Raw genomic sequence first — 16,292 nt, 5'->3', positions numbered from 1 at the left:
AGGTAGCAATTGTCATATTAGACAGAATAGAACTCAAAGCAAAGAAGGTTGTTATATGCTTGTAAAGGACAGTAATTATATACCTGGGCATGTTGGCTCACACCTGTAATCCCAACAGTTTGAGAGGCTGAGGCGGGTGGATGGCTTAAGCCCAGGAGTTCATGACCAGCATGGGCAACATGGCAAAGTGCCATCTCTACAGAAAATTTAGAAAATTAGCTAGACATGGTGGCATGTACCTGTAGTCTCAGCTACTCGGGAGGCCGAGGCGAGCAGATAGCTTGAACCCAGGAGTTTGAGACCAGCCTGTGTAACATGACCTAACCCCGTCTCTACCAAAAAAAGAAAAAAAAATTAGCCAGGCGTGGTGGTGCATGCTCTTAGTTCTAGCTACTTGGGAGGCTAAGGTGGGAGGATTGCTTGAGCCTGGGAGGTCAAGGCTGCAGTAGGCCCAAATTACACCACTGCATTCCAGCCTGAGTGACACAGTGAGACCTTGACTCAATAATGATGATAATCACAGACATATATGTATTACATAATATAAATGTGAAATATGAATCAACAACCAACATGAGGAAGTAGATAAATCAGCGGTTGGGCTTGGAAACTTTTAATACATCCCTTTCTGAAAATGATAAATGAAGCAGGCAAAGACTAAGCAAGGATAAGGCATGTTAGAAGGACATGATTAATAACCTGATTATACGTGGTATAGTCATGGAAGTTAATCATGTACTAGGCCATAAGGAATTGTCAACATATTCCAGTGAATTGACAATCCTACAGACTGTTCAGGCCACAAAGAAATAAAATTATTATTAGAAAACAACAAAAATAGGTATCTATTGAAATGTCACGTGTAGATATTTTAAAACATTACTATTTTAAAAACTCATTAAGAGGAAGTCATAATGGGAATAGAAAATGAGAGCAGAATAGCAATGAAAATATTGTGTCAAAACTAGAGAAATTTATACCTTTGAATTCATTTATTACAAAACAAAAGGGGAAATAAATGATATTCCCCAAACTCATGAATACATAAACTCTAAAAACATAAAAGCAACAGATTTAAATCAAAGAAAAAGAGTTCTGGGAGAATCAATGAACAGTTAGAACTATTAACAAATTTCAGCAAAGTTGCCCAGAAAGTGAAATTCCACACAGTAATCTAAAAAACATATATATACAGGACTTTTATAGAAAAAGTTGAAGTTTGATCCTAAATGTGAATAGAAAATGTGAATAGTGTTCACGATGCAATATTTAACTGTGTCGGTTATCCCACAAGTTAACATAATTTAAAAAACATAACAATTGAAATCTGAGAAGGATTTTTTTTTTGTAGATTGACAAGCTGATTCTAAAATTCATACAGAACAATAAATACCTACTATTATCTAAATCAGTGTGAAAAACTAAAACAAAATGGGGAATCGCCGGCCAGGTGTAGTGGCTCATGCCTGTAATCCCAACACTTTGGGAGGCCGAGACTGGTAGATCAGGAGTTCAGGAGTTCAAGACCAGCTTGGCCAACATGCTGAAACCCTGTCTCTGCTAAAAATACAAAAAATTAGCCAGGCGTGGTGGCAGGTGCCTGTAATCGCAGCCACTCGGGAGGCTGAGGCTGGAGAATCGCTTGAACCCGGGAGGTGGAGGTTGCAATGAGCCGAGATTACCCCCATTGCACTCCAGCCTGGGCAACAAAAATGAAACTCCATCTCAAAAAAAAAAAAAAAACAAAAGCAGGGGAGGGGATTCACCCTACCCCAGGTCATTTGGCAAAAACACAGTGATGAAAACCATGTGGTGCTGGAACAGGCAGACTGATAGAGTTGAATGGCAAGTCCAGAAACACCTCAAAGTACATATGAGGAGGTAGTTTTTGAGTGAAGTAGATTCACAAGTCGAGGAAAAAGATAGAATTTTTTTTATATGTTGGTTGAAGATTGCCTTAGTGAAAGTATGGAGGGAGAAAAAATTGTATCTTTGTCTCACCCTATGTAAAAAATCCAGAGAGATTAAAGACCTCAACATGAAAGCCAATAGACAAAAATCCAGAGTAACTTTGAGAATGTGGGGTGGGTAAAGATTTCTTCAAGTTCCAAAAATGACCAATTATAATGGAAAAATAGATTGATCTGTCGATGTCAAAATGGGAAAGCACTGAGGATGTCATTGCTCCCCAAGAATTAGTCTCTATGATTTCATCCCCTGCTCCAAACTGAGGGGCAGTCACAAGGAATGTGGTCTGGCTCTTGCACCTCGGCTCACTGGGAGTGAAGGCAGGTGCTGAGATTCAGGCTGTGGGAGGGCCTTCAGGTCCCTAGGCAGGGTAGGGGACTTGTGGTCTCTTATTTTCTTGGACTGAATTGTTGCTCTCTTCAGGGGGTTCAGACTCATCCATGAAGGAGCCTCTTGGTGAGAAGCCTCAGGTGTGGGTAATCCAGAGAAACCATGACAGCTTAGTCGGTGTGGGCTTTGGTCATTCTGTTGCTCTTTTTTTTTTTTTTTTTTGGAGATGGAGTCTCACTCTGTGGCCCAGGCTGGAGTGCAGTGGTGTGATCTCGACTCAGCTGCAACCTGTGCCTCCAGGGTTCAAGCAATTCTTGTGCCTCAGCTTCCTAAGTAGCTGGGATTACAGGTGTGTGCCACCATGCACACCTAATTTTTATATTTTTTAGTAGAGATGGAGTTTCGCCACGTTGGCCAGGCTGGTCTCAAACTCCTGGGCTCAAGTGATCCAACTGCCTTGGCCTCCCAAAGTGCTGGGATTATAGGCATGAGACACAATTCCCGGCCTTGCTTCCTACATTTTCAGGATGCATGTGGGTCACCCTGATGCAAGGGGTCGGCTGGTCATTGATCCCAACCCTGACTGAACTCCAGCATCATACCAGGAGCTTGTGAAAAATAAGTTGGTGAGCCCCACCCTGATATACTCTGATTCAGTGGCATGAGGCAGCTCAGGAATCTTCATTTGACCAACTCCCAAGAGTGGCCAGGGTTGGACCCACCAAGCAGGATCACCTTTTGGGGTCCAGAGATCAGAACTACTCAGCTCCTGAAGTCACAAAACAACCCGGGCCAAGGGTGTGAGATGGGAAGTGTGATGCTTGGGCTGGAAGGAGGACAGCTACTGGCGAGGTCAGCAGGTTCCTCTGAGGATGTTCCCTCTTCCCACCTTAGTAATGATTCTGTATCAGGGTGATCTGTTAGTTGCCTGCCTGTGAGTTCCTTGAGGGTAAGAACCATGCTTCATTCATTCATTCCACAAATATTTATTAAGACCTTCATATGTTAGAAACAGGTCTTAATAGGGGTGAGGCCCAGTCAGCCCTCCTACAGCTTCCAGTGTGTAGGAGCCGCAAATACAGGTGTGGGTAATTGAGAGAAACCATGACAGCTTAATCAGTGTGGATCTTGGTCATTCTGTTGCTCTTTTTTGTTTTTTTGTTTTTTTTTTGTGAAGCCCTCCTAGAGCTTCCAGTGTGTAGGGAGGTAGGCAGCAAGACCAGGCAGCTGTAGTAAAGTGTATCAAATGCTGCAGTGGAGAACCAGCAGGCACCTCACTTATCCCCAACTTGGGAGACCCAGAGAGGCTTCCTGCAAGTGAAGTCTAAGATAGTGACGAATGAATCAATCAACGGGGAGCAGGGAGGACTGTTTCAGACACACAGTATGGCACATGCAGTCCTTTGGTAGGAACAGAAAAGGTAAAGGTGGTTGGATTGAAAGGGACTAGCGGGAGGGGGCGATGAGGCCATGACATGAGCTGGGTCTCCTCTCTAGGCTCATGTGCAGGAGTTTCTTCTTTAGTACCGGGCAGTGTAATAGGAAGCAATGGAAAGGTCTTGCCTCCCATTTGCCTGGTTCCCAGCTGAGACCTGACCCAGGGTAGCTGCAGCGAATGTGTGCTGAGCAGGCAGCATCACCCCCATTGAACCGAGCTCCTGCCCACGCTCCCCACAATTCCTTCCCGCATCGATCTCTTGTGTTTCTGTGGGCTGGGCCAGCTGCACCTCTGGGAACCAGGCCACGTTTTCTCTTCCGTACCTGGGAATATAAACTTTTCTGAGTTAGTATAGGCCACTGCCCAGAGCAAGGGAAACTGAGGCTGGGAGAATAGTATCCCAAGAGAGAATGGGAGAATGGTGTCCCAAGAGTCTCAGAAGCACTGGACTCCTCTGACCAATCAAGGCTGTTTAACTGTTCCAGGAGAATTGAATTTCTCTGTCCCCCACTTTGGGAATGGCTGTGATCCTGGGCGAGTGCTGCAGGCCAGGGCATGTGTTTGAATCTTTAGGGCAACCCCAAAGCTGGCTGAGGACCTGGCACTTGGTAGGTACGCAGTAGGTGTGTGAATTGCAGGGACACCTCTACTTAGTCCCAGGACAATGGCCCTTCTGAGCTCCCAGATAGAGGAGGCAGGCCCTTTCCCCACCGTGGGTGGTCCCAGGCCCACTCTGAATCTGACCCCAAACCAGCCTCATGCTCAGGGCACTTGGGGAGTGGCCACAGTGATGGCTGTGGCTGCTGTTTTGGTGTCAGTGTTTTGTGCAGGTACCCTGTACATGTCCACGCCCACTCCTCTGTAAGAAAACCCCTGGGGGAATGAGAAGCTCAGCAGACAGAAGCAGGGACAGACTCCTGGAGGGGGATTAAGCACTCTCAGAATTATGTCATGCCCAGGTCAGCCAACAGGACTGTCCCTCCACTCACCTTCCACTGTTCCCCCTTCCCACACTGGGGTTCACCCAGCAAGTGGAGCTGGAGTAGCTAGGGGTTGTGACCCCATAGTTGGAAGCTGTGTGACCATAGGAAGGGCCTAAGGGGAAGGGAGGAGGCTTGGGAGGGGCTTCTGGGAGCCAAGGTGGGCAGAGTTGGGAGGGGCGCCGCACAGCACCCTGCTCCCGAGTTGTCCGTGAAAACATCAAGCTGTTAAGTAGGTGTCATTGGGTGGTAGATTTCCCTAATACTGTTTTTGTTTAGCTGATTTTTGCATTTTCTAATTTTCTACGGAGACTACATATTGTTTGTGTCATTGAAACGAGTAAGGGGGATGGAATTTGCAAGGAGCGACCCGAGTGTTACCCTGGAGGCATCCACGTTGGGGGTCCTGTGCTTCCCCAGGAGTGGGGACTTACTTGCGTGTGCAAACCAGCAGTTTCCAGCCCTCCCTTTCCTCCTCGCCTTCCATGTCCTCTCCCACCTCGGTCTAGGTGTGGGGCTGGGGTGGAGGGGAGGGGTGAAACCGTATGGAGTCCTGCCTTGCCTGCCACCGCGTGCCCAGAAACGCCCACGCGAGCCTTGGAGCTGGGCTGCACTGCGGAATCAGTGCCAGCTCGTTGTCTTGATTTGCTGCCTGCTCCACCGGATGATGCGCTATTTGAGGGCAGGACGGGATCTGAGTTGCCAGGGGCTGGGCGCCCAGTGGGTGCTGAGAGCACACTTGTGACTCTGAGAGCACACTTGGAGGCAGCGGGGAGGAAGGGGTGAGGCGCAGCGCGTGGGCGGAATGGGGAACCCGCCAGGCTGGCTTGCTTGGTTCCCAGGGGGTGTGCGGCTTCAAGTCTAACTTCCCCTCGGGGTTTCTTTCCTAGATCCACTTCCCGGACGTGGAGCGGGTCGAGTGGGCCAACAAGGTAAGGCCGCTGGCAGGGCCTAGCAGGGCCGGAGGCACACCAGCCTCCAGCAGCCTGATGGGGGCCTGGCGGCAGTTCCCTTGCCTGAGGCGGGCAGGGATGCTCCCTGTCCCTCTTCTTTCACCAGGATGGCTTGCTTTTGTTAACAACAACAACAAATTTAAATTAATATGTGGTCACAGCAGAAAAGTTAGAAAATACAGAGAGGTATAGAGAAAAGTACAATCCCCACTGGCCCACCAGGTCGTGGAGCTGTACTTTCCTAGGGAGAGGAAGACATCAGTTAGACAACAGCTTCTGGACACCGCCTGGTTTCCTGCCTAGATCCAACACCATTGCTGCGCAATCTTGGGCAGACTACCTAACGCCTCTGAGCTGGTTTCCTTATCCGTAAAATGGGAATAATTAGAGTCCTCGCCCTGGCTCGATTCACTGACGTCACTACTGTAATTGCTGTTAGGTCATTCCTGGGAACTCCCCTTGGGCTCTGCTGCCAGATGTCCCAAGGAGGCCCCTGCTGGATGATGACCCCTGGCTGAGCCCTCCCCAGCAGGAATCCCGACTTCACAGAGGACTAACCGGAGGCTTTCCCCTCCCTGATCTGCCCAGACCTGTCCCTAACTGTGAGGGCTCCATGGCAGCCCCCATCTCAAGTCTCCTGACTGAGGAATTTTTCTAATACAAACCTTGCCTCTGGGAGGAGGCTTAGCCCGTAGCAGGAATGACTTAGGTTAGGTATATGAAAGGACTTCCTGATGGATATTGATCCAAGATTGCTATTTTCAGATTACCAGAAGTGTCACTGCTGAGTGCATCAAAAAGCATTCCCTAGCAGGCCATGGTAGCACACACCAGGGTACCAATTCCTTGGGAGGCTGAGGCAGGAGGATTGCTTCAGCCCAGGAGTTCAAGGCCAGCTTGGGCAACATAGCAAGACTCCATGTCAAAAACAGCAACAAAAAAAGAACAGAGAACATTCTCAGCCTCTGGGTAAATTTGGAAGAGGCAGGTTGCTGCTTTAAGAGGAGTGACTGGGTTTCTGGGGATTCATGCAGGACCCAGTGCCTCTGGGGCAAACCTTGTAGAGTTCCTTCTGCACTGTGTTAGCTGGCTCATGGATCTCTGCCTGCATTACGTCTTTCTTTCAGTAATACACAGAGGCCTACATAAGGCATTGGAGATATAAGACTGTTGGGATATGAGGCTCCCACCTTTGTCTTGGATGGAGAGACAGAGACAGTTGTGTAGGAAAACCACATACTAGGGCACTGAGTATGTCCTAACGAGCTTTATACTCAGGAGGCACTTGGCCAGTGACAAACCAGAGAGACAGGAAGATGAGATCAGACCCGAGGAAGTAGAACCTGGGGTTTGGAGAGGCCTTTGAGAGAGATGGGAACAGTGAGCCCTAGAATCTCACAGCCTTTAGCCTCCTCTAGTGATGGCTTTGGAAGGGGCACATGGAGGAAGGACATGCATATTTAAACTGCAGCCCAAGCCCACAGGAAAGATACAGTCTTGTATCTCCAATGCTTTGTGTAGGCCTCTGTGTATTACTGAAAGAAAAGACGAAACACAGGCAGAGATCCATGAGCCAGCTAACGTAGTGCAGAAGGAGCTCTGCAAGGTTTGCCCCAGAGGCACTGGGTCCTGCATGAATCCCCAGAAACCCAGTCACTCCTCTTAAAGCAGCAAGCTTCTTCCAAATTCACCCAGAGGCTGAGAATGTTCTCTGTTTTATTTTTGCTGCTGTTGTTTTTGAGATGGCATCTTGCTATGTTGCCCAAGCTGGCCTTGAACTTCTGGGCTGAAACAATCCTCCTGCCTCAGCTTCCCAAGGAAGTTGGTACCCAGGTGTGTGCTACCGTGCCTGGCTAGGGAATGCTTTTTGATGCACTCAGCAGTGACACTTCTGGTAATGTGAAAATAGCAATCTTGGATCAACATCCATCAGCTCGGGTAACACAAGGGGACCCTATCTCTACAAAAACATTAAAAAGCCAGGTGTGGTGGTGCACGCTTGTAGTCCCAGCCACCCAGGAGGCTGTGGTGGGAGATCACCTAATCCGGGGAGGTCGAGGCTGCAGTCAGCTGTAATCATGCCACTGCACTCCAGCCTGGGTGACAGAGTGAGACCTTGTCTTAAAAGAAAAAAGAAGGCCAGGCGCCGTGGCTCACGCCTGTAATCCCAGCACTTTGAGAGGCCAAGGTGGACAGATCACTTGAGGCCAGGAGTTCAAGACCAGTCTGGGCAACATGGTGAAACCCCAACTCTACTAAAAAAAAAAAAAAAATTCACCAGGTGTGGTGGGAGGCACCTGTAATCTCAACTACTTGGGAGGCTGAGGCAGGAGAATCACTTGAATCAGGAGTTGGAGGTTGCAGTGAGCTGAGGACGTGCCACCGCACTCCAGCCTGGGCAACAAGAGCAAAACTCCATTTAAGAAAAAAAAAGATGATGGAGAAGACTTGCCCCAAACAGCATGTACCTGCTGGCTGGCCCTGCCTCCATTCCCCTCTGATTTCCACCATCCTCCTCTGTCTCTGCCATCTTCCTTCTCCTCAGGTCCTGCACTTGGTTCCCAAACCAGCACAGTGAGTCATTCTGCTGCAGAAATCGGGCAAAGGCTGCCTTTTCTGATTGCTGGAAAATTAAATCCACAGGAAACAATTTAACTTTCTTTCTGTAATTTTGTTCTTAAACTTCTTGCATCTACTACTTTTTGTTTAAACCACAGTGTAGAACGAGGTCATGTCTTAGCACAGAACTAAAGGGCTTCCTAATATTAAATGTAGTGAATATTTCATGGTGCTCTGCAGAATAGCACCAAATCTTGGGGTCCTGTCTGCATGGCAGTGGGAACCACGGCTGTGGTTATCAGATGTTTGAAGGACAGACAGATGAACAGGTGAGCAGATGGGTGGGCAGGCAGGCAGGTGAGTGCTGCAGCATAGGAAACCCCACCCCAAGACCAGGCTGCAGGGAATCAGGACCTTGTCCCATGCAGCTCTGGGTCTGCGGTGGGAGTATAGACCTGACTACCAAGGGCCTCTTCCCGTCTTCACAGATCATCTCTCAGACCTGGCCCTACCTGAGCATGATCATGGAAAGCAAGTTCCGGGAGAAACTTGAGCCCAAGATCCGGGAGAAGAGCATCCACCTGAGGACCTTTACCTTTACCAAGCTCTACTTTGGACAGAAGGTGGGTGTGTCTCGGGAGGGTCAGCCTGGACTGGCTGTGCAGTCTTTTCTCTGTCCCCTCTCCTCCCACCTTTCCCCCATCCAGGCCAGTCATATGACTGCAGAGATCCCACTAGACCTTACAAGGGGACACCCCCACCACCACCAACACCACCTGCATTTCCCAGCCTGTCAGCCTCAGTGGACGCCCTTCCTCCATATCCCTGTACCACCATCTCCCCAGGTTCCAAGGAAGCCTGGCTCAGAGGGAACAGAAAGGAGAGGTGGGAGGTATTTCCACTTTTCTTAAGGAAAACTTTGAAGACATGCCATGGTGGTAGCCAGACAGATAGAAAGATAGAAATCATAGTTGCTAACCTCAGTGCCGGTGACCACATGCTCACGGTTTGGGTAGTCGGTGCTGCCAAGCGCTTTATATTCTCCACTAATTGGCTGTTAGGTCACTCAGTGTCACAAGTCCATGCTAGTTCTGTGAAGATCAGCAGGTGTCCCAGGATGAAATGGTCTGTGGCCAACGAAGTTTGTGTCAGCACACCTAATGTCATGGTCCCTGTCTAGACTGGGCTTCCTGTTTCATGTTTCAGCCTTGGTGCCCTACTCCTCCTGCCTCGAAGTGCCCCCAGTGACTTGAGTCTTTTGATCATCCAAAATGTATCCCCCAGCCAGAGACCACTGTGACCAAGTAAATGAGAGGCATTGGCATCTGGTCTTCCCAGCAATGAGCAGGTGTCCAAGTACAGGCCAGCCTGCTGAGAGCTGTCTGCCAGCCCTGCCTGGCTAGCCCCTGGGCAGGGGTGGATTAGGCAGGCCTGAGCCCTGGAGATTGGGATTTCTGCCACTCAAACTGGCTTGTGCCAGCATCTGTTGGTTCATGCATTCATTTCTTGTTTCATTCACCTGTGACTTACTGAGCACGTGCTGTGTGCTAGGCATTATAGAGCTGGGTGTGGCTGCACCCCTTCTGTGGGAGGGACACATCAACCTGTGGATTACAACATGGCAGTATATGCATGCATGATGGCAGAGGAATGCGAGCTCAGAAATGGAGGGGTGGAGGGGCTGTGGGAGTCAGGGAAGACTTCCAGGAAACGGTGATGGCTCAGTTGGCTTTTGAAGAATTCAGCAGGCTAAGAGCCAAGAAGCTTGCAGAGTGCTGTGTTCACAGCAGAGCTTGCTCAGCCAGGCTGCTCCTCTGGTGGTTGTATCTATGGCAGGGGTCCCCAACTCTCAGTACCAGGCTACACACCAGGAGGTCAGCAGCCAGGACGAGCATTGCTGCCTGAGCTCCGCCTCCCGTCAGATCAGCAGCAGCATCATATTCTCATAGGAGCACAAACCCTACTGTGAACTGTGCATGTGAAGGATCTAGGTTGCGCACTCCTTATGAGACTCTAATGCCCGATGATCTGAGGTGGAACCGTTTCATCCCAAAACCATTTCCCACCCCACCCCCGGTCTGTGGAAAAATTGTCTTCCAAGAAACTGGTCCCTGGTGCCAAAAAGATTGCGGACCTTTGGTCTATGGGATGCAGCACTGCTGGCAAGCAATCCTAAGTAATGATATTTACCACATCAGAAGAACCTGGAGGGGAGCACTGTAGGCTGAACAGATGTCCCAGGCCTGCAGGAGAAACACCTGCTTCCTAATCCTGGCATTCAGCGCTCTTCATGTCCTGGCCCCTCCCTCCTCCCCTCTGCTCTCCCACTCCCCACATGTCCCCTCCTCTCCATTGTGGGGTCACAGAGGACTCCTCACACGACCCTCCTGGGCTTGGCCAGGACCCAGTGCACTCACCACACCCCCTTTCTTCACACACCCATAAACATTATTTTTTTCAGCTGCCATAGGCGTTCATTAACACCCGTGAGTATTGCCAGCTTCCTCCAGTTCCCATGCCTATGCCCAGCTCCACCCTGTGCTGTGGGGCCAGTGACTTGACTTCTCTAAGCTCCAGTTTCCTCACGTGTAAAGGGAAAGGACCCACTTCCAGAGTTTGCTATCGGGCATGAACAACAGGCCTGGCCTCAGGGCCACTCTGTGGTTGTGTGAGTAGTGGCAGGAAGGGAGAGAAAGGAGGGGCACATTCTAGGGAGGGATGTCTCCGGGCTGCAGGATAGATTTACATGTCTGTGCCTCATCCTGGTGGTCATACTTGTTGCTGATAAAGCCCAGTGCCGGGGGAAGGGCTGGCAGCTGTCCCCTGCTACAAGAAGCGTCTGACCTGGCCCTGTTGGCATTTCTTCCAGTGCCCCAGGGTCAACGGTGTCAAGGCACATACTAACAAGTGCAATCGAAGGCGTGTGACTGTGGACCTGCAGATCTGGTGAGCTCTATCGGGCCGGGTATGGGTTTCAGGGTGTGAAGGGGACACTCTGGGAACAGCCAGTTTGAAGATGGAGTAGTATATATACACTCTGACTTGGGATGTAGAACCCCTCACAGGACGCTCCCCTCCTCCCAGCTTCTCCCATCCCCTGGCATACTCTGGGTTCCAAGTACTGGGCAGCAGAGCTTTCTTAGAAGCCAGGGCTGGTCACTTGGAGGGTCAGACCAGCTGCCTCAGAGAGGATGTGTCTGGTGGGAGCAAGTGTGACAAGAAGATGTGAGGATTCATGGTGAGGCCCAGGGAGCTCTAAGCACAGGCTGTGAGAGGTCAGCTGGAGACCTGGGCTCTGCGGCACCTCAGGAAAATAGAGAATGCAAAGACACATAAGCGACTAGTTCAGGGGGTTGGGCAAGGATATCTCTTTGAAATGAGGTTCATAATGGGAGTGAGTCAGGAAGAAGGGGGATTCAGTCCAGGAAGCCTTCCTGGAAGTGGCAAGATTTGCACTAAAAAGACAAAGGATGAACTTCTGAGGATCCAGAGTGTTGCCCTTCCTTTCCCATGTCTCATTCTGTCCTTAGCCTAGAGGCTGGCACTGACAGCATGTTGGGAAGATAGGAGCCAGTTCTTCGGACCACCTGTCCCCATTTGGGGGCTGGTCCCAAGTGTGTTGGGATGGTGACAGGCTATGAGGTGCTCCCAGCCCCTGGGGCTGTGCCACGAGATCCTTGTAGAAATAGGGCACATCGAGGTTGTGTGGCCCACTCAGCTGCCCAGGCAGCTCCCAGGGTCCCCATTTCCCCTGTCTGGCTCACTCCTGCCCTTTCAAGAGGCACTCAGTTTTTGCACAACTTGTGACATTGGGCTCCTCTGCCTGTGCCCTGCACGTGTGTGCTGGCTGCCCTCTCCCTCCCGAGTCTCCTTCAGTGCTTTCACAGGATCTGCTGATCTTGACCCTCAAGGGCACCCATTCTGGGCTCCCTGTGCCCATCACCTGGCGAGAGCCACTGGATGGACTCAGGCTTCTGTGCTGAAGCCTGAGGCCTTGTTACCTTTGCCCACCAGCCCCAGCAGCACTTGGGATGTATGCAGTGGGGGCTGCTTCTGTGTCCCCATGAAAGACACCTGGGCAGAGATGGGACGGGGGACAGCAGGGGTGGAAAGGTGGGCAGTGTGTTTATCAAGAGCCCCTCCTTTTCATCTTCAGGGTATCGTGGGGTGAGGTGAGTGCCTAGAGTCACTGCTGTCATGGTCAGAGATGAGGATACGCCTGGGATACCTGAATGCAGGGGTGCACAGCGGCTGCCTCCTGGGGTCTGGGCTTGGATCAGGGTCTGGGTCAGGTCTGAGCAGAGCTGAGAAAGGCTGAGGCTACTAGGCCATGTGCCCAGTACACAGAGCTCAGGGCTGGCAGCTGGCTGCCTGGGCTCAGGCTGTGTGACACTGGGCAAGTTTTCCAACCTCTCTGAGCAGGTGGACCTGTCCCTCCTCCCCACCTTCCTTCTCCACCCCCCATTTCAGCTACATCGGGGATTGTGAGATCAGTGTGGAGCTGCAGAAGATTCAGGCTGGTGTGAACGGGATCCAGGTGGGTGGAGCCCGGTGGGGCTGCCTCTCTTCCAGCCCCCAGGGTGGGGATCAGGGAAGGGGAAGCCGGGTCATGCCAGAGTAGGCTGCAGAAGGCGGTGGCGACACTAAACACAGAGGATGGTGACTACAGAGGAGCTGTAGGCCTGAGGGTCACACGGCCAGGAAGTGGTGGCGGGGCTTCACCAACCCACTACTGTACTCTAGAGACCCCCAGCCTCATCTGACTGCAGAGGCCCTGGAGAGGCTTTGGCTGCCTGGTGAGGAGAGAGGTGGTGTTCATGGAGCGATGGAAAGCCATTGCTTAGAGACTGAGGTGGACCCAGGAGGTGAAAATAACTCTCAGCGGGAGTAGAAGAGCTGATTTGGGCCTGGAAATCATTCCTGGGTCCTTGCTGACTGGGCCAGCCCAAAACTTGGCAAAGGCTATAGGTCTCTCAGGCCAGCACACCTGTGGAGGGCAGTGGGGCCAGCTCAGGGCCCCTTGGTAGCTGGCAAGAGGTGGCAGCTGTGTCCAGGCCTCGGCACCTTAAGTATGGTTCCTGCTGTGAGAGCAGGCGGCCTGCGGCAGGTGGTCCTGACGTGGGGCAGCATGGGCATGAAATGAGGCAGCAGATGGCCTCAGCTGAGCCCAGCAGGCATGGGGAGAAAGGAGGCCTGGGCCCCTCACGGGCCCTCTGTGCCTATCCAGTTGCAGGGCACCCTGCGGGTCATCCTGGAGCCCCTCCTAGTGGACAAGCCCTTTGTGGGAGCCGTGACTGTGTTCTTCCTTCAGAAGCCGGTGAGTCCCAGGGACTGCGGTAAGCCTGCTGCTCCCTGGGAGTAGGCACTGGTCTGCTGGGCCCTAGACATTGGGTTTGAGCCCAAGAATGGACATTGTCCAAGCCCACCGAGACCTGGGCAGTCACACTCCTTATCTCATTTAATCCTTAAGGCAGCTTGAGCTAGACTCTGCCCTCCCCAAGACGAGGCAGCTAAGCTCAGAGAAGGTCACACAGACGGTCTGAATTGGAGCCGAGGCTCAAACTCAGAGTTGTCAAAGTCCAGACCAGCCTGTGGCCATGTGGACAATCCCACTCCTATGGGGGTTCTACTCAGGAAGCAGCAGGTTCCACAACCCCTGCCCCATCCTGAACTGAGGCCTGGGCCCTCAATACCGCTAGATGCTTGAGCTGGGCTGGGAGGTGGCCTTGCCTGCCTGACACCCTGGCAGAGGGTGCTCTGCCTGCTTTCCCCCAAACCCCCACCCCGGCAGGCTGGGTTCTCCATGCACGTGGGTGTGAGGCTCTTGGCAGGGGGTTCTCAGCCCTGGGCTCCCAGCCCTTTCCAGACTAATAGCTTCCCTCTGCCCCTGAAGCACCTACAGATCAACTGGACTGGCCTGACCAACCTGCTGGATGCACCGGGAATCAAGTAGGTGCCTGGGAGAGCCTCGAGGGAGATCGTAAGTGTGGGGGCCTCCAGGGCTCTGCAGCCAGTGATGGGAGCTGAGCGATGGTGGTGCCTTCCCTCCTGGTGCTCCCTGCGGAGGGAGATGCATTGGTCTGTTTGAAGTGGGAGTGGGAGTGGGAGGCTAACGGTGTTGTGTGGCCTCTGTGGGTGTGCACTGTGCCAGCACAACCCCGCCCACACCACACACACCCATGTAGTAGGCAAGAAGTCCTTTGCTGAATGTTGGGCTGACGTTCAGGTCCCCGTCCTGGTGCAGGGGAGAGTGGCTGTGTCTGCTGAGATGTGGTCCGAGGGGAGGCTGTGTGGCTGTGGAACCAGAGGCAGCCAGCTCCTGGCTCTGTCACTTAGCAACTGAGTGAATGTGGAGAAGTTGCTTCACCTCTCTGGGCTCTTCCTCGTAAAAGGGGAGCCTGGTTCCTCTGCCTTGGGTCCCTCGGAGGACACTCAGCTGTGTGGTGGCAGCACATTGGGTGTGGACACACGAGTGTCCTCCTTTTTTCCTCACTGTACCCCTCCCAAACCAAATGTGTGGTGAGAAGCCTATGTGACTTCCCCTGACCGTGGTCACAAACATAGGCATGGAAGGGGCACTGTCACAGCAGAGGCCAGTGAGGAGCAGCTGGTCCTAGAGAGCTCGCCATCGGGGGGCAAGTGAAGGCTCCTCTCAGAGCCCCAGGCCCCATGAGAGGAGCAGAGAAGGGCACCAGCCCTGTTGGACACACCTCCCCAAGAGGAAGGGACAGTTGGACTGGCCAGGGCTGGCACCAGCTGGCTCGTCAGGCTCGGGAGGGCCGCTGACTCACTCATTCACTGACATCTGCATGGATCTCACCCACACTGGACAAAGGGAATCCAGGCATGCGTTTTTTTATTCAAAAAGTATTTACTGAGCATTTACACCGTGCCAGCCCTGTTCCAGGCACCATCCCTGACCCCCAGTACCAGGAGGTGGAGTCAAGCAACAAACAACCCCAGGAACATGCATTTTTAGCCCCAGGTTAGAGGTGAGGATGCTGAGGCCCAGAGAGGTTAGTGACTTGCCAAGGCCACACAGCTAGTCGGTGGTGGAGCTGAGATTCTAACACAGGCATCAACCTTGCTCTTAGCCACCGTGCTGTGTGACCTCCAAGAACAAAGTAGCCTGGAGACAGAGGGAGTCAGGGACATGTAGGTGGGAGGACTGCTGCTGAGATAGAATGTCAGGGGCTGTCACGATGTATAGGCACACCCACCCCTACCCAGGCAAGTGGGGTCAGGGCTGTTCTCTAGGTGGGGCCCACCCTACCAGGCTGGGCTCCTGGTTTCTACTAGGGATGGAGTGGCAGGTGGCATGGGGGAGGCAGTGGCACCCCTCCACAGCTGGTCCTGCCTTGTGTCCAGTGAGGTGTCCGACAGCCTGCTGGAGGACCTCATTGCTGCCCACCTGGTGCTGCCTAACCGTGTGACTGTGCCTGTGAAGAAGGGGCTGGATCTGACCAACCTGCGCTTCCCTCTGCCCTGCGTGAGTACCCAGTACTGGCCACAGACCAGCCTGCTGGGAGGCAGCGCAAATATCCTCTCAGCCTTCACATGTGGTGCACTGGCTTTATTTCACACTAATGCTTGATGGTCCCAGAATAACGGTACAAACCCCATTGCCCACGTCATAATTACTAAAGACATTTTGTCCTTGGGGTGTATCCCACTTGGGAGGTGGTGTCAAATTTATTGCATTTTAAACTTACTTGGAATATTTCCTGTTTGTGACAACTGGCCATGAATATTTACATTGACTTGTTTCATTCTATTCTCCATTTTTAGGGTTTTTTACCTTAACTTCCTTTTACAATTATGTAAAGTAGTTGTATGCTTCCAAAGTTCAACTAAAAAACAAATTACATTTTTTTTTGTTTATTATACTTTAAGTTCTAGGGTACATGTGCATAACGTGCAGGTTTGTTACATATGTATACTTATGCCATGTTGGTGTGCTGCACCCATCAACTCGTCAGCACCCATCAATTCATCATTTATATCATGTATAACTCCCCAATGCAATCCCTCCCTCCTCCCCCCTCCCCATGATAGGCCCCAGTG

At 51.8% G+C, this 16,292-nt stretch overlaps 1 protein-coding gene and 1 long non-coding RNA gene across 5 annotated transcripts in view; one reads left to right on the top strand and one right to left on the bottom strand.

The window, feature by feature from the left end:
* Window positions 1-16,292, top strand: part of ESYT3 (extended synaptotagmin 3) — a 45,393-nt gene that overhangs the window by 12,007 nt on the left and 17,094 nt on the right. For all 3 annotated transcript variants that reach the window (XM_017895854.1, XM_017895856.1, XM_017895855.1), the window contains exons 2-8: window positions 5,607-5,648; window positions 8,717-8,851; window positions 11,098-11,174; window positions 12,699-12,765; window positions 13,456-13,545; window positions 14,122-14,177; window positions 15,597-15,717. In XM_017895854.1, the coding sequence (XP_017751343.1) occupies window positions 5,607-5,648; window positions 8,717-8,851; window positions 11,098-11,174; window positions 12,699-12,765; window positions 13,456-13,545; window positions 14,122-14,177; window positions 15,597-15,717 (588 nt within the window). The remainder of the gene's footprint in view (window positions 1-5,606; window positions 5,649-8,716; window positions 8,852-11,097; window positions 11,175-12,698; window positions 12,766-13,455; window positions 13,546-14,121; window positions 14,178-15,596; window positions 15,718-16,292) is intronic.
* LOC108544618 (uncharacterized) lies at window positions 3,516-10,525 on the bottom strand. 2 transcript variants are annotated; one of them, XR_001889897.1, is made up of 4 exons: window positions 10,419-10,525; window positions 9,208-9,355; window positions 8,138-8,292; window positions 3,516-4,059 (listed from the first exon to the last, which is right to left on the bottom strand). It is a non-coding gene; the product is annotated as an uncharacterized LOC108544618 (long non-coding RNA). The 2 variants fall into 2 exon arrangements; XR_001889898.1 differs by lacking the exon at window positions 3,516-4,059 and having other exon boundaries at window positions 8,058-8,292.

Source organism: Rhinopithecus bieti, unplaced genomic scaffold (assembly GCF_001698545.2).
Source record: "Rhinopithecus bieti isolate Rb0 unplaced genomic scaffold, ASM169854v2 scaffold_26603, whole genome shotgun sequence".
In the NCBI taxonomy this organism is placed as follows: Eukaryota; Metazoa; Chordata; class Mammalia; order Primates; family Cercopithecidae; genus Rhinopithecus; species Rhinopithecus bieti.
The sequence above is the reverse complement of the archived record's forward strand: the minus strand, read 5'-3'. Positions and strand labels throughout refer to the sequence as shown.